Here is a 17,411-nt window from a genome sequence, read left to right on the forward strand (position 1 = left end):
AAACTTTGCAATGATTAATCAGAATTCAAGCCCACGCCAGCCTATAGGAAAAAAGCTGCACCTTCATACTGCGTGTCAGTTCAAGGCAGTGAAGTTTGATAAGAGACAAGTGCACCCAGAATGTATTCCTTACATTGTTTGACACACATTCTCCTCCCTGTCATTCACTGAGCAAACACAATCACATCTGCTCAGGTAAATTGGACACAAAGATGGATTTTAAAAGCAAATTCTTCTGGGAGCACAACAAAGGGTTATGCCAAAGGCAGGTTTCTAAGTATCCTCATGAGTGTGTGGCGGTGCCCATCTGGTATCGTCATGTTTCAAAGGGAGGCAGCCCTTTTGGGGGGCCAGGGGCACTATCAGCAGGGCTCCCCCCAAAAAAACCCCTGGCCCCAACAATGGCTCAGCAGCAAACTGCAGATAACAACCTCCTTTGCTTGGCTTTCACTCCCATCTAATTTTCCTCCCTGTGTCGTATTTTAAACATTTATCCTAATAAGGAAGCAGCCTCCTATTTGTGGCATGGTTTTTCTCAGGGTTTTAGAATACTCTTTATTTTTGCAATGCTGCATCTGCGCCGGAGGGGACGCATTGGACCGCGGGGAGACCCCTTGGCGGGCGTGCAAGGCAATGCATGCGTGCAGGCGTTGCATGGAGTGCAGTGCAATGCAATGGCAACGCGGCGCCCTGCATGCATGCATGCAACTTCCACCGGCGCTCCGGACTTGGCAGGTGAGGGGGGTCCCCAGTGGGCGGCAGAGAGAGCCGGGAGGGCGAAGGGGAGCCGGGGGGGAGCAGCGCTGCTCCCCGAGCCGAGCCCGGGGGGAAACTTCGGTGTCGTTGCGCCGGGTGTTGGAAGCGGAGGCTGGCGGGGGCCCCTCACCTGCAAAACCTGGTCGCCTCTCATATATTTCGTGCGTTGCATTCATCGCCCGCTTTCTCCTCCAAGGAGCTCCCGGGGGCGCGCGTGGTTCTCCCCGTGTTATCCTCGCAACAACAGCCCTGCGAGGTGGGTCAGGCGAGTGGCCCAAGGGAGCACCCAGGGATTGTCCTGGCCAGGTGGGGTGATTTGAACCCTGCTCTCTGCCCGGTCTTCGTCCTCATTTAGCCCCTACATGTGCATGACTGTGCATGACTGAGGTTTTCCCCCCTCGTCTTGGCTATGGTGTGAGTCTGTGCTGTTAATTAATGGGGTTCTGCCTTCGGAGAAGATGAGCCAGCCCTCAAGGAGGTGATTATGTAATTTGCTAGCAATTCATGTCCCTCCCGGCGTGACGCTGCGCGCTGACGTCACGGGGCTGTAATGGTGGTGTGCCTCGAGATTTTTTTCATGAAACAAGTGTGCCTTTGCCCAAAAAAGGTTGGGAAACACTGCTTTAGAGTACTGTCAGGTACTCTTACAGCTAAAGATTCTCCAAACCAAAATCTGTGAGGGAAATGCCAGAGTTTGCCAGGAAAAAAGATAGAAAAAGAGGTCAAGGCAGGCAGGGTGGCAGCCCCTTCTTTAACTCCCCCCTCAAAAACCTTCACATTTCACCTTTAGGCATCGTGCCAAAAAAGACCCCAGAGGAATTCAGGCTGATTCATAACCTGTCCTATCCAAAAGGGGGTTCAGTTAATGATACTATACCCCCCAAACTTTGCTCTGTTAAATATACCTCAATTGATCAGGCTGTCAAACTTATTTGCAGTTTTGGGCAGGGGGCTCTTTTGGCAAAGTGTGACATTGAATCAGCCTTCCGATTATCGCCAGTTCACCCTAGCAATTTCCATCTTCTTGGCTTCTTGGCTTTTAGGGTGGATTGATAAAGCTATGCTCATGGGCTGTTCGGTTGCCTGTGCAGCATTTGAAACATTTAGCACCTTTCTGGACTGTGCTTTGCGTTATAGAACCGGTTTGTTAGGGGTTCTTCATTATCTAGATGATTTTTTATTGATTGGGAAATCAAATAATTCTGAATGTGCTTCTCTTTTAGAGGCTGTTACTTCCTTGATGCAGGAGTTGGGAGTCCCCTTGGCAGCTGACAAAACAGAGGGCCCAGTTACAACGCTCACCTTTCTTGGTATTCAATTAGACACCATCGCCCAATCGTCCCGTCTGCCCCTGGATAAGCTGGTTGCCCTTAAGGAATTTATTTTGCAAATTCTCCCCCTCAGGAAGGTCACCCTCAGGCAGATCCAGTCTCTCCTGGGACACCTTAACTTTGCCTGCAGGGTAGCATCCCCAGGGCGACTTTTCTGTGCCCGCCTGGCTAGGTTATCTGCAGGCCTTAAGTCCCCACATGACAGGGTCCACCTGCCCAAGTCTGTCAAGGCAGATTTGGAGATTTGGCTCAGGTTTCTAGAAAATTACAATGGGATCTCCCTATGGCAGGACAACCTTAAACTGTTTTCAGACTTTCAGGTCCAGTCAGATGCTGCAGGGTCCCTCAGTTTTGGAGTTTACTTTAGGGGGCGATGGTGCGCTCAGCGTTGGCCTGAAAGCTGGCAGGGCGAGGCCATCACTCGGGACCTTACCTTTCTTGAGTTTTTTCCCATAGTGGTGACTGTGCACCTTTGGACTAATGAATTTCGTGATCGCCGGGTGTGCTTTAGGACAGACAATCAAGCAGTGGTGAACGTCCTGGCCAAACAGTCTTTGAGTTCTGAGAGGGTTTCTGGTTTGCTTCGCGCATTCATGCTGCTGTGCCTCAAATTTAATATTATTTTCTCTGCCAAATTCATCCCAGGCATTAATAATGACATAGTGGACTCTTTATCTCAATTTCAGATGGACCGCTTCCGGTCATTAGCACCTCAGGCTCACCCGCTGCCAGAACCTTTCCCGGACCACCTTTGGAACCTTGGAAGCGTGTAGTTATCAAGGGAGTATTGGCCTCTGTGGCACCTTCCTCTCTCAGGTCGTATAAAAAAGCCTGGTGTGATTTCTTGGAATTTCAGTTTAAGGAGATAGCTCTCACGCATGGTATTCCGCCCACTACTGATCATGCTCTACAGTGCTTGGCACATCTGCATAACTTAGGGCATGCTGCAAAAACTTTAAAAATTCACATTGCTGCAATTACGTTCTTTAGCAAATCGGCATTTTCATTTGACCCTTGCGCAGACTTTATTGTCCATAGAGCAACTGAGGGGTGGAGCAGGCTTCAACCCTCAAAAAAGGATGGCAGAAGGCCAATAACTTTTGGCCTTCTCTCTTTGATACGCAGAAAACTTAGGTCCATTTGCTGGTCAAAATATGAAGCACAATTATTTTCTGCTGCCTATGCTGTTGCTTTCTTTGGAGCCTTGAGAGTGTGGAAGGTTGTTGCAGAAACCCAATCAATTAGTACCTCACGGGGCCTGCTGTTAGAAGACATTCAGTTATCTAGCTCTGAGTTGGTGTTACACATTCAGCGGTCAAAAATGGACCAGAATGGCAGGGGTGCCTTGATCAAGCTTGCAGCATCCAAACATCAGGGCCCTTGCCCGGTAAAAGACATCAGGAGATATTTGAGTCTCAGATCTGCCTGTGTGGGCCCTTTATTCATACATGAAGATGGTTCCCGCTTGATGAGACACCAGTTCACGCGTGCCTTACATAAGGCAATTGATGCCTGTGGTTTCCCAGCCAATGAATACGCTGCACACTCTTTTAGGATTGGAGCAGCCACTATGGCATCCCATTTAGGCCTCCCAACAGATAGGATCAAGGTACTAGGTCGCTGGAAGTCAAATGCTTATAAGGGATACATTCGCAAGAATCAGTAATTCTCAACTGCTGACCTGTATTTTCAAAATCCATAGTGCTCAAGCCTTACCTGTCTTTTCATTTTCTTATTTTACAGCTTCTCCAGGTCTCCAAATTTGGATCTGTGGTCATAGCATCGTTCATTGGGCCCGTGTGTGAGCGGTCAAGTGTGGCATCGGCAATGACCTTGGTCTGCCATCAGGTGTTCGTGTTTCCTGGATTTTAAGACGCGGCATGCGTTGGGAAGAGTTTATGCCAGTAGTGAAGGCAAATGCAGCATCTTTTGGTCCTCCCAACATCTTGATTATCCACCTGGGGGAGAATGACCTTGCCTTCAGGAAGAGCATGGACTTGTTGTTGCACATCAAGAAGAACTTTAATGAACTGGCTCTATTATTCCCAGAAACAACTGTGTTTTGGTCCTCCCTTCTAAAAAGAAGGGTGTGGTGTGGCAGTCATAACCCTATAGCCATTGACAAATCCAGGAAACTTCTGAATTGTGCGGTGGCCTGCAAGCTGCTATATATGAATGGCCATGTGATTGCACACCCTGACATCCGATTCAGTGATGTGTTTCTGTTTCTTGATGATGGCGTCTATCTTTCCGATCAAGGAAATGATGTGTGGTTGGCAGACATCATCAGAAGTATTAGGAATTAGTTGCAGCAGTGAGGGTATTGGCGGCGAGCCTTTTGGCTCAGGTGGCGGTTAGGCATTGGAATATGTGTGTTGTGTTGAAGGATTGGGTATGCGCCTCCTCTTTTGGGTATTCCGTTAAAGGAATCCGGCGGTCGTGGATCCTGTCCGATGCCCTGCTAGTGGCTAGGGCCATGGCACGACCCCCGGTGACATCACGGGGGAGCTTCCAGTTGTATTTGCATCATCAAGCTCCTCTCATTGGTTGTTAACCCCGATATGACTCCCGGCTGTGCGGGGTTGAGTCTTGTATTGCTGTTTCATCCAATGCCTAAGCCAATACTACTCATATGCTGTAACCAATAAAAGTTGTGGCCTAATTTTGCCCATTAACCTAAAATAATGTGTCTCTGTGTCTTATTATAATCCTATGCGGTTAGAGGGTCCTCAACTCACAAAGTCTTATTCCAGAGGAACTCATCTTACCCCAAGGGTCATAAACTTTGCAAGAGTGCCAAAACTCTGGCCTGAGCGAATTTGAAAAAGTAGTTCGATGGGAGAACTTATTTGAACTCCAATATAAAATTGCCTCACAAGCATTTTAGATGGAGGAAGCATTCAATTCCTAGTGAATGACAATGATTAATCAGAATTCAAGCCCATGCCAGCCTATAGGAAAAAAGCTGCACCTTCATACTGCATGCCAGTTCAAGGCAGCAAAGTTTGATAAGAGACAAGTGCACCCAGAATGTATCCCTTGCATTGTTTGACACACATTCTCCTCCCTGTCGTTCACTGAGCAAACACGACCACATGAAAAAAATCACAGATTCCATCATTTACAAGAATACGTAAATAAAAATGGTTCTTTGTGCTCTTCCAAGAGTTTAGCAGCACCCATTCTTTGGATCTCAAACTGTAACCAGACTCTGATATTTATAAACCATCACAATATAATTTAGTACAGCTTGAGTCACCCAGTCCTATTCTCAGCAAGCAGTAGGTGTGCCAGGATCCATCTCTGCTTTCAAAATAAAAACTGCCTCTGCCTCTTCTAAGTCTTAAGGGTATGGATGAGTAGAAAGGTGTATCACAAAATCTGAAGATGTGTGAATTTTGATGGATGAACTTTAGCTGTGTTTCTCTTCACAGACTGAGGAAGTTGAAATTAGGTGGACTTGCATTATTCAGATTTCTCCCCATTCCTGCTCTGGAGTATTATTACTGTCTGCCTGGCAACTAAAGCTGATGGATAAAGGACCTAGGAAACCAACATCTATCAGCCAGGAATGGCTTGTAAGGACACTGAAACATCTATCACTCCAGCATATGAAGTCAGTATCATTTATTAGGAAACACAACTGAGATTTGCCATCATTTGAAATAAAAAACCCCTGCAACCATAAAATAAACTGTGATTTCACAATCTCAGGGGTGCTGTATAAAAAAAACCCTGTCGTTTCATGGGGGAAGAGCTGAGGTAGGGGGAGTTAGACAAAGTTGTGGAGCTGCCCAAGCCCAAGACATTGAAAGTGGTTTGTATGGGCAGGCAGAGTCCCCCCAACCCCAGGCGACCCCCGAGCGGAATAATGACTCAAGACAACGTGCTATGGGATTAAAATTGGCCACAACTTTATTAAGTTTCAGATGTAGGGAGACCTTGGCTCAGGCATTGGGCATTTATCCTTCTCAATCCCCAGCCGGGGATCTGGGACACTTTAGGATTATCCAGAATATGTGGGGGTTGGGCTGGCTCTGGAGAACATATGTTCAAGCAGAGAGCCCACCCCCCGTTTCACCACTGTTGGGGGGGGGGAGAGCAATGAGAATCTCTCAGTGTATGGCCAATGCCTCCCCTCAAGACCCCTTTAACGGGGAACCCTGGTATCACTGCCACAAGGGAGGCGTGGGTCACCGCTTCACACCCCACACCATTTAGGAAGATAGACTAAAGGATTCCGCCCAAGGCCTGAAACCACCACCCAAGGCCGCAAAATCGCGGTCTTGTCGCCACTGCTGCTTCGGAGGTAAGATTCACCTTCTGTTGTGTGGGCAGGATGGCCCCTCCCCTTACCTGGCCAATCCCCTGGCAACGCCTCCCAAGGTGGGATTGGGCGATTGGTGAGGTAGGCGGAGACCTCCAGGTATCCAGCCTAGGGAGGATGAAGCCAGCCCAAACTACCAGGAGTCGCACTGGGATCTGGGGGTCTGCGTGTAACCACGCAAAAGGTGCCCCCATCTGATGTCGGGAGCGGTCATTGCAGGATAAATTTGGACAGTTTAGCAAGGAAAACACAGGAAGCCATCAAGTGCATTTTCTATGCAAAGGTATTCCTGAAAACATTAGCTTTAGATGATAAACAAAAACAAAATGAGCCATTTCTGCATGTGGCATTGTTTACTGGGAAATAGCTTTCATGGAATTCTGACTATAATGACTTGGAGCTGTCCATCTTGATGTGGACTCTGAAAATCCTTCAAAATCTTTGAAGGGTGGGAAAGATTGCTGCCAATCTGTTGGATCTGAAAGTTTATTCTTGGACATGAGTCATGTTTGATCTCAGATAAGCTGTGTGCAAATGAAAAAGGTTTCTACTTTTCTAAAACAACCAGTGCTAATTATTTAGTAAGTTTTATTAAAACAAATAGGGACTATTTTGGAGTTAAAGTTGGTGTTACTGGGTTGTAGGTCAGTGCAGGCATGTGTGTACAAATAGACATCCATTTGTCAATCTCAGGTCTCTCTTACCATTTGAGCCCATTTTCTACTAGTGGACCAGAGTAGACGTAATACTGCATTTATATCTTAAATGGACGAAGACCACTGATGATATGGACTGTTGCTTGTGCAAAGAAACAAGTTTCCCCCCTGTTATTCTTTACATTATCAGCCTCGATACTCCTGTGTTACCTTTCTTTTCTTACATAACATGCCAGGAATGATTTACTAAGGAGGAGCCATCGGCTTAATCCAACCCTTATTATCTAACAGAATTCTATTAAGCAATCTCCTACAGAGCTCTGAACTTGAGCCTTGAAAAGCTGAAATACTCCAAGCTGCAAAAGAGATCACTCTCTCCCTCCCACACTTTTCAACTCTAAAAACAAAAGGTAGGTAAGTTTTATTGTAATTTAAACTTTCCAGGGAAAAGCAGGACTACTAAATGACAAACAACTAATCTACTCTTTCATGCATGAGTCCCGAGGGGCAACAAGATGCATGAAAACTCTTGTCACAGTTCATATTCTTTTCTGGTGTCACACAGAGTGCACCACTTGTGCTACCAGAGATTAAAAGTTTTTTTAAGGGGACTGAATGTGAACTCCAATTGTGCAAGCAGAACCCTGCTCATTTATATATTGGAAAATCAACCAGAGTATTTTTCTTGTTACTATTTTGTACATATAATGTTTTCCACTAAAGATTGTTGCATTTCTTAGCGATGACACACAAGACTTATATAGAGAATTAAAGTGATTTTCAAGCTTCATGGCACTTTATTTCTTTATCAATTATAAGCACTGACTATTGTTATTTCTTTTATTTACTTTATAAGCCATCCTTTCGTCTAAAATATCACAAGGTGTTATATCTCGATTTGGTGCATCATATTATATATTATGAACTGAAATGTTCAAACAGGTATAAAAGACACACTGGCGACAACTTTGGTTTCCTCAGAGGAGAGAAATTGGCGCAGGGAGGAGACAAAAAAAGAAAGGGCTATTTTGGCAGTGGTTGTCTTAGTACTGGAACGCCTGCCCAATAGGGACCATTGTATGTGTAGTCCACTCTCTGTATTATCATAGATGAAGCTGAGGGCAGCATTCCCTCCATGGAATGTCCTTGGGCACCACATTTCAGCAGCAGTTTCAGTCAGAGCTGGCAATGGAAGCCAGATGGGCATTGAGCAATATCTTTCTCTTTACCACCCTGTCTCTCTTTCCCCTCTTCGACATCCATTCAACCTCAAACATACACAGAGCCATGTGCCCCCTTCATCCAGCATCCACTCATTTTGCAAACACACATGCATGCACTGTCTGTCGTCGAGAGAGTAGAACAGAAACAATCTCTCCTATGACCCCAGGAACAGTCAAAGGCTAACACTGAAAGGAAAACTGGTTTTGCCCCAGGCAGGCAAGAAAATATGTCATCCCAATTTCTTGAAGCGGATCAAGAACTCAGGAGGAATTAGCAAGAGTTCCCAACAGACTTCAGTCTTTCATTTCCCCTGGATCCATTTACAGGGAGCTGTTTTTTGCTTCCTTCCCACCTTCCCTGAGTACAAGAATGAGTGTCAGGCAGCGGCGTAGCGTGGGTTATCAGCACCCGGGGCAAGGCAAGTAATTTGCGCCCCCTAACCCGGGGCAAGGCAAGTAATTTGCGCCCCCTAACCCGGGGCAAGGCAAGTACAGTAATTTACTCTCCCAAGCAGCAGCAGCGAGGCTTCTCTTTCCCCCGCGCTCTCCTGGAGCTGCCTCTTTTCTTTCCTTTTTCCCCTTTCTCCAAGGCTTTTCGCTTTCTCTCCTTAACTGATTCCTCCTCCACACCGCGGCGTTTCCTGGCTGCCCCCCCTCCCCCCTCTCTCCTCCTCGCTCTGCTTGCCTTTCCCTGCCCTGCCTGAGGGCGCCCTGAGGAGACTCCGCTCTCCTTTTTGACCAGGCGAGGTGGAAAAAAGGGGAGAAAGTCTCTTCCCGCCCCCTCGCCAGACTCCCTGCTCGGCTCGGCTCACTACCCAGGCGGCCAGTGGAGAGAGTCTTGAGCCGCTTAATTCCCAGCAAGGAATTAGCAGGCTCGCTCCACCTCCTCCTCCTCCCGACTTTGCTGCTGCTGCTGCTGCTGCTGCGCGGCTTTTTTCCTCTACCGACGGCACGCTGTGCCTTGGAGAGGTTCCCGCTTCCTCGAGGGGGGGCGGCCAAACGCGCCCCCCAAAATGTTGCGCCCGGTGCGGCCGGCACCCCTGGCACCCCCCACGCTACGCCACTGGTGTCAGGATAGCAGCACTGACCAAACTATGATGCCAGGTAGCATAAAGTGAGGCCAAGGGCTGCTATTTTGCATGCTGCACACATGCACTTGAGAAATAACTGTGTCAGGGTGAAAGAGAAAAGCTTTATTGTGCAGGGGGAAGCCAGCTTTGAGTTGAAAGCAACACCATTAACAAAAACAGACATAAAGTAGGAGGAAAAGAATGCTTTGTTGCCTCAGTGATGAGCCAAGTCTCTGTTCTAAGGTGTAAATGATGGACCTTTATGTTGCTCACCTGTGATGGAAGAGAAGCATGGGATTCTGCTATGGGGTCTGCAAAAAGAGTAGGATTTGACAAAATGACACCTCTATTTCTTTGTGATTCCCCATTGTCGTATAATAGAGAGAACTATTCTCTTCTCTTTATTCTTATACAGGCAATGGAACCAGATGAAAAATATGTTTTCACATACAAAGGATTTTATTTCCAGCCAGATTTGGTTTCAGTGGAGTACTTGGATACCCTGGAGGATTTTGAAATAAGAGACAGTGATGTATTTTTAGTCACTTATCCAAAGTCAGGTAAGAGTGCATTTTCATAGGACGAACTATGATTGCTATTCAACCATGATGGATTCCCACATATATGTAAATAGTATCCATATTATACTAAGGCGAGTTTAAAACCAAATGCAAAATTGAGGTGAATATGGGTAGTGTAGAACTTACCTGGTTACATAAAGGAGAACCGGGTCATGTTTGTTTGTTTTTTTAAAAATAGGAAATAATGTGTTTTCCACCGGTGTCAACCTGTTTGAGGTTTTGAAAACAACATAAATACACATCAAAAACATTCAAATTTGCTTGCTAAGGGTTTATTGTATTTATTGACTTTCAGGATTTTGTATGTGGTTGTAAAACAGTGTTTGTAAAATTCTATTCTTAAAAAGCTTTCATACTGTGTCTCTTTATTTCAGCACTTATCTGCCACAACTTTGCCAGTATCAGGGGGGTCGTATCCAATGCAGTTGTGCCCCACATGCAATAACTTCCAGTTCCCCACCAGAATTTCCTTCACTCTTCTTTGGAGTATTTTGGAGAACCAGACAACCTTTTTATTATTATTATTCCCTGGACTTTGACAATCATTTGTATAATGTGCTGTGAAGAATCTGGAATAGAGCTTTCGGTAGCTTTCTGAAAATTAAGGGAACTTATTTGCCAGTTTTGTTCTATCTTCCCAAATCCTCAAATTCTATGAAGCCTTTAGCTGAACTTTGCCTTTCTCATCCAAAATGGAAAGGAAGCCTTGGTCAATCTTCCTCAATCACCCATTGCTGCCCTTATTGTGTGGTCTGTGTGACACCAAACTTTAGTGCCCCCCACCTCCCACCTCCCACTTTCTATTTTATATCATAGTGGTGGCAACCTGTGCAGCCAGATCCTTAAATCTGCCTCTGCTTGCTGTGTTTCCCATGACTTCCTTCCTCTCCCTCATTTCTTGTCTTTAACAGTGTTGCAATTCAACAGTAAGCTCCTCGATGCTGAGACATGTTGTTCTCAGTTATTTCACTCTGTAAAGTACTAAGCACATTCATGACAATGAAAGAATGAAATAGGCTTATTCTCGTTTATAGGCACAATATGGACCCAAAATATTTTGAGCTTGATTTATCATGAAGGTCATCGAGATGGAACCGAAAAAGTCGACTTACTAGACAGGGCTCCGTGGCTGGAATACAATATCCGCAATGTGGATTATGTCAGTCGCCCATCACCTCGCCTCTTTGCTTCCCATCTACCATACTATTTAGTACCCAAAGGATTAAGGAACAGAAGAGCAAAAGTAGGAAACAGCACATTTATTATTTGATCATATTAAATGTTTGTCTTGCCTTCTTTGAATGAACATCTCAGTTTCCGTTAACATTTCTCCGTTTTTGAGGGCAGTTCATCCAGGTGCAATTCCTTTCTCCATATGAATGAATAATGCTCTGTGCACCCTGAGCTTAGAATAATTCCCATGACTCCTAAACAGCAAAGATTTTATGCTCCATCTTAGTAAAGGTCTTGGAGGATGCCATCCAACACACTTAATGAGAATAAGTTCATTCAACACCATAGGATTGCTCTGTGCATGTGACATCCATGTTCCAAAAGAGTATGAGGCTGCCAGGGATATAAAGCAACTTGGAAGCACCAAGAATCCACAAGAAGAGATATCTGAGATCCATCCATTTATTATTTTAGGCATATATATCCCTCTTCAACAACTTGGGTCCAGACACATTTCACAACCACAGAAATAACTACAGAAGCAAAACAAAAGAGACAGTAGAAACAATAAGATCAGCAATAGAATAGAATTTGTTGTTATTTCTGCAGGTTGTTTATGTGGCCAGAAACCCAAAGGATGTCATGGTTTCCTTTTACCATTTTTCCAAAATGGCAGTCAAATTTGAAGAGGTAGAAGATTTTGGAATTTTCATGGAGAGGTTTTTGGCTGGAAAAGGTAAGGAAGATTTGCTATTCTAAAATGAATCACTTTTGTCCCTTCATCTTTATCCTCCTTTGACAACACATTAAAGAAATTCTCTTTGTGGTAAGGAACGTTTTCACAACGCCATGTCTTATGCCATAGGTTACTCTGAGGAAATTCCACATCCATGCATCACAAAGAGTCTCCAACTGAGACTCCAACTACACCATTTTATGCCACTGATGACTAGTGTCCATTGATGCAGAAGGTAGGGAATAGATCTAGCCAATGCCCAAAGGAAATCAGGTGGATTTATATTCTCTTTGCATCAGGATGCAGCAGCTACAAATTATTACAAGGTGCAGCCCCTAATCCTTAATCAAGTGTAGAGATTTGTGTCAAGTAATAACTAAGAAACCCTGACACGGTCTCTTAAATGTTGCAAGTATTAACTGCCACACCATATAAGGAAACTGGCAGTGTGGGAAGGAAGGGGGCTGGAGGAAGGCTAGACTGATCTCAGCCCACCCATCACTCTCTCATCACACTGAGATGGGAAGCACAGCAGGGAGCCTTAAAATGCAGAACTCCTCTGCAAATTCCTTCTCTGAGAAAGTGTTTGGTGAGGTTGGGTGGTATTAGTTCAGCTTCTGTTTAATGGTTTGTTCCACTGCTGGTTCTTAAAAGGATTCCTTTAAATCGTTTTGATGGTGTTTATACGTTTGTACTGCTCCTCTCTGAATGTTTTTTTTTAAAAAAATCACCTGATCTACATTTTATTCCAACTCAACTTCTTTCTCATCAGTACTTGCAAGTTCATGGTTGGACCATGTGGAAGGCTGGTACACTCACAAGGATGACTTCAATATTCTATTTCTTACCTATGAAGAAATGAAGAAGGTAAGTTATCAAAATGCTATACAGTCTGATATTAATCATCCATCAAAACTCTCCTTTACGAAATGGAGGAAGGAAGCAATATGATCGTTTAAGTGCCCTCTTGCTAGTTTAATTTCCTTTCTAAAGTTTTTTTTTAAAAAGATTAGTGGGCCATGGAATTAGGAGCACCTTTACAGACCCTAGACTGTGAATATTGTTCTGTAACTATTTCCCCACACTATAAATAAAGTGTCGTGATCCCAAGCAAGATATATCATTTCACAGGCCCTCTGATGCTGAGGAGAGATGTCACAGAACCTCCCTTGTGTCTTCAACAGGGACATTTATTTATTTACTTGTGGGCTCAATTGAAAGAGCTACCCCAGAATATAATGCATTCTGCATGGCTCATGGAATAAAAGCAACAATGAAAGTGTAATATAATATAATATAATATAATATAATATAATATAATATAATATAATATAATAATAATATAATAATATAATATAATATAATATAATATAATATAATATAATATAATATAATATAATATAATATAATGCAATGGCAATTATTACAAACTAGGCAAAGAAACATGCAGGCTGCTTGTTTCCCTTGCTTTTATTCCTGCCTATTCCATGAGTTTTAGTCTCTAGGCTGTCGGGTTTCTCTATTGTAAATGGCCTGGCATTAAAACCACGTTCCATTTCAGGATCTAAAAAGCTCTGTATTGAAACTATGCAACTTCCTGGGAAAGAGACTGACGGAAAAGGAGGTGGATGCTGTTGTGGATCAGGCTACATTTAATAAAATGAAAGCAGATCCCAGGGCAAATTATGAGTTCATGCCACTGGATATCCTGGACCACAGCAAAGGACCTTTTCTTCGCAAAGGTAAGTCAGTGGCAGTCCAACTGAATTGTCGGTGCTTGCAAAATCTCAAACCTTTGATAGGCACCAAGAGATGGTGATTTCATTTTCCCAGTCTTCATGAAACTCTCAGTTTCTGGTGTTTCCTAATTTTAGAGTTGTTCTATTATGTACTTTCCCTGTTTCCCCCCTTTTTCTAAATATGTATATTTAAGGGTGGCATATTTGTCTTTCCAATCTAGAGTGTGGAATTTTTTTCACACTGAGGGACATATACCCTGCTAGGGATGGAATATATCTGGAGTTATGGATATTTATTTGACCACCACAATGCCCTTTCTTTCTGTCTGCTTCCTGGGCCAGGCACTGTTGGAGACTGGAAGAACATGATGACAGTCGCACAAAGTGAAAGATTTGACAGTGTTTTTAAGAAGAGAATGGAAAAGCTGCCCTTCAAGTTCTGCTGGGACATCAATGAGGAATCATGAGTCTACCTTTAGCTTGGAAGGATGAAATAAAGTGCACTGTATGAATTTAATCCAGGCCTATTTGTAAGAGTTAGCAAAAAAAAACCAAAAAAACTTTCATATGGATGGGTTAATAGCTTCCTAAAGTTCGAATATGAGCAATATTTTTTTTAAACACACACAATAAAATTACATTTGTACTGCCCACTTTTTCTCTTTCTACATTCCAATATGTCCTAATTTCTGACCCCATGTGCAAAAGTTAAGGAATAATATCTATTGGGATTAGTAATTGTGTTTTAATTTGGCAATGTTATAATGAGGCTACCATTGGATTATTGTAATTGAAATTTAATAAAAAATATTGCTAAAATAAGCAAACTAACCAACTATTGGTGTCCCAGATGCACTGGTGCAGGAGGCGGGGTGCAGACCACCCCGGGTGTCATTACTGAGGGGGGGGTCACATTACTGTGTGGCCCCCCGGAAGCTCACCGCTCGCCCAGGGAGAAGGCCAGTAGTCTAGAGAACAAGCCTGCTGTGGAACAACCTTGATGCCTCTTGCAGTCAGCAAGGAGCCTTCTCCTTCAGGAGAGAGGACTAGAGTAAATTGGATGCTGAGCCATTGCCAATGCTGCCTCCATCTCCAAGGACACACAGATGCTAACACATGCAAAAATCCTTGCAGACCCAACCCACTTGAAGGGATGCTTGTTTGCTTGCTGGTCTCCTTAGAGAGCTTAGGGCCGAGGTATTCTTGGAACAGGGCCCAGGCATTGGACATATGAAGGGAAAAGGCTGCACTTTGCCACGTCCTGAAGGTCTAGGAAAACTTAGACCTGAGAGCAGCGATCAAACACATCAGGCCTTAGGCAAGGTCTCAGGAGCTCAGAGGGGCACATCACTAGTCCCAGCCTGACCCCATTGCCCATCTCTGAGAAACTGGGCTGGAGCTGACAGCAAAGCAGTGAAGAAGCCCTCTGCGTCCTACCCCCACAATCTATGTCAAGGAAGACTTCTTATGCCATCTTGTTGCATGCCACCCCAATTTTGAGCAGTGCAAGATCCCAGGCTTCCAAGTGCTCCTTCTCTCAAAAAGGGTATGTGACTATTCCATATTTGGGAGACATTACACTAAAAGAATGTGCATGTTGATCTTGGAACCTCCCAATAAAGGTGCCGGATTCTGCTGCAGCAACTAGGGATGGCATTTTGTGCCAACCTGGCGTTACAACTATCTATTTCACCACCACAGTGTCAGGCACTCTTGGAGACTGGGAAAACATGATGACCATTGCAAAAATTTGAAAGCTTTGAGAGTGTTTTTCAGGAGCAGTTGGAACGGCTCCTCTACAGGTTCTGCTGGAATATCAATGGTGAACTGAGTCTGATTCCAGCTTGAGAATATTTATACAAACTCTTTCTCTGTCTTGCATGTGTGTAACAATTGTCCAAATCTCGAGAGTTTTGCTGCAGTCCATCTAAAGCTGTGTTGGAACCAAACAAGCAGTATTCTCAATAGAGTTCCTTGCTTAGGTCCCTCTCTAGAACAGGATGTGCATATGTTGTAGTGTCTGTCAGTCCATGTGTTGCAAATAATTGGTCGAGATGTTTGTGATTATTTGAAGGCATTTTGAGTGGAAGAACAACAGGCAAGAAGTAATTTCCTTGTAATGGTCCTACAAAATCAATATGAATTCGTGATCATTCATGATCAGGCAAGAAGTAATTTCCCTGCAGTAGGCGTGGGAGAATCCATCTCCGCTTTCAAATTTAAAAACTGCCTCTGCCTCCTCTAAGTTTTTAAGGGTGTGGATGAGTGAATCTTATCAGTTTGGGCTTCCTCTTAGTTTCTCACATTTCCACTGTTCTTTTTGGTTCACCATATTTCTGTACCAGTTTGTGCAGAAGAAGAGAAAAAAATCATGAAAAATTGTCTGCATTTTAGTGTACATTTCTGTTGCTATACAAATAATGCTTAATACAAAGATTAATATATACGCACAATATTTTTGTTAATATACTAAATTTTGCATGATATTTTCAGTAAAATATACATTCTATTATCGGCATAATATAATAAACACTTTCCCCTAATATACACACATTATTTGGTTGGAAAGGTGTATCACGTAATTTGAAGGTGTGTGAATTTTGATGGATGAACTGTAGCTGTGTTTCTGTTCACATACCGTTTCAGGAAGTTGAAATTAGGTGGACTTGCATTAAAGCATTAATCAGATTACTCCCCATCCCTGCTCTGGAGTACTATTACTGTCTGCCTGGCAACTAAAGCTGATGGATAAAGGACCCCAGGAAACCAATATCTATCGGCCAGAAATGTTTGTATGGGCTTTGAAACATCTATCACTCCAACATATGAAGTCAGTATCATTTATCAGGAAACACAGCTGAGATGTGCCATCATTTGAAATAAAAAACCCCGCAACCATAAAATAAACTGTGCTTTCACAATCTCTCTTTTTTTTAAAAAAATTTTATTAAGTTTTCCATTTTAACAATCCAATCAAATCACATTAAATATTCCAAATTATACAAATATATATCATAAAGTCCAAATATTTTGCCAAATTATAATTTTTTTGTTGGGGGTTCCCATGCTTCAAGTTCAGTAGGGTCCAATCATCTCATATTTCTACTTCTTTGAGTGTCCACTAGTCCCTTCTTTAAATCTTCTTGTTATTATCCTTCTTCTTTCATAGCCTCTGAGTTGTTTCCACAGGCGAGCTGAAATGATCAATATTATACTTCTGTGTGAACTTTGTATGACTCCCCCCCCCTTTTTTTGCAGCTGGTAAGTCTTTTATTTGCAGTATGTCCTCACGCGCTACCATTTATGCTGAATCCATCCAAAAGTCCTTCTCGGGTGGCAGACGCCTTCTTACCTCAGTTCTGATGAAATAGAATCTAGGCGTTTGCTCATTAATTTTCTCAGACAGGTTGCAGCAAACATTTTTCTTTCCAGGGAAGATTTGCCAAATCGAACTTGAGACGCAGATATAATAACAAAGTAAGAGCTCGCCTCCCCCTATGACTATTAATCTCTGCAGCGCAGTCTGTCTCGTAATGGCGGATCCTGATTAAGTAGTGCGTCACAAGAAAGTCTTTTATCTTCTTCCAAATATTTCAAAAAACAAAGGCTTTACTTAATATTATTATTTCCACACAGTTTATGTTTTCCAATCTCACTTGCTATAAGTAGTAAAAGACGGTTCTTCTGGGGGGGGTTTGTTGTTAGGTAGTATCGTAGTAAGAAAACAAACCGGCTTAGCTGTTGTTCTTTGATGTTATCTTTATTCCAATCCGTCACTCTTAGCATCTCAGTGGCTGGCTTAATTAGCAGATAAAATAC

The 17,411-nt window shown here is 43.5% G+C and overlaps 2 protein-coding genes and 1 pseudogene across 5 annotated transcripts in view; all 3 read left to right on the forward strand.

The window, feature by feature from the left end:
• The window catches only part of LOC114594075 (amine sulfotransferase-like), a 31,070-nt gene extending 16,643 nt beyond the window's left edge, over positions 1 to 14,427 (forward strand). Inside the window, exons 1-7 of one of the 4 annotated variants that reach the window (XM_028723239.2) lie at positions 7,458 to 7,480; positions 9,779 to 9,923; positions 10,979 to 11,187; positions 11,727 to 11,853; positions 12,626 to 12,720; positions 13,415 to 13,595; positions 13,935 to 14,427. In XM_028723239.2, the coding sequence (XP_028579072.1) occupies positions 9,782 to 9,923; positions 10,979 to 11,187; positions 11,727 to 11,853; positions 12,626 to 12,720; positions 13,415 to 13,595; positions 13,935 to 14,059 (879 nt within the window). In that variant the 5' untranslated portion in view covers positions 7,458 to 7,480; positions 9,779 to 9,781 and the 3' untranslated portion in view covers positions 14,060 to 14,427. Of the gene's footprint in view, positions 1 to 7,457; positions 7,481 to 9,576; positions 9,924 to 10,978; positions 11,188 to 11,726; positions 11,854 to 12,625; positions 12,721 to 13,414; positions 13,596 to 13,934 lie in introns of those variants that run through there. The other 3 variants (XM_028723238.2, XM_077926069.1, XM_077926068.1) reach the window with 3 other exon arrangements.
• LOC144327122 (uncharacterized) lies at positions 1,817 to 3,760 on the forward strand. The gene is made up of 2 exons (XM_077925313.1): positions 1,817 to 2,340; positions 2,751 to 3,760. Exons 1-2 carry the CDS (start codon positions 1,817 to 1,819, stop codon positions 3,751 to 3,753), a joined length of 1,527 nt encoding a protein of 508 aa, XP_077781439.1. The 3' UTR covers positions 3,754 to 3,760.
• Positions 3,755 to 4,405, forward strand: LOC144327123 (uncharacterized; annotated as a pseudogene).
• Positions 14,428 to 17,411: the final 2,984 nt, after the last annotated feature.

The sequence above is a fragment of the Podarcis muralis genome, chromosome 3, assembly GCF_964188315.1.
Source record: "Podarcis muralis chromosome 3, rPodMur119.hap1.1, whole genome shotgun sequence".
Lineage (NCBI taxonomy): Eukaryota > Metazoa > Chordata > Lepidosauria > Squamata > Lacertidae > Podarcis > Podarcis muralis.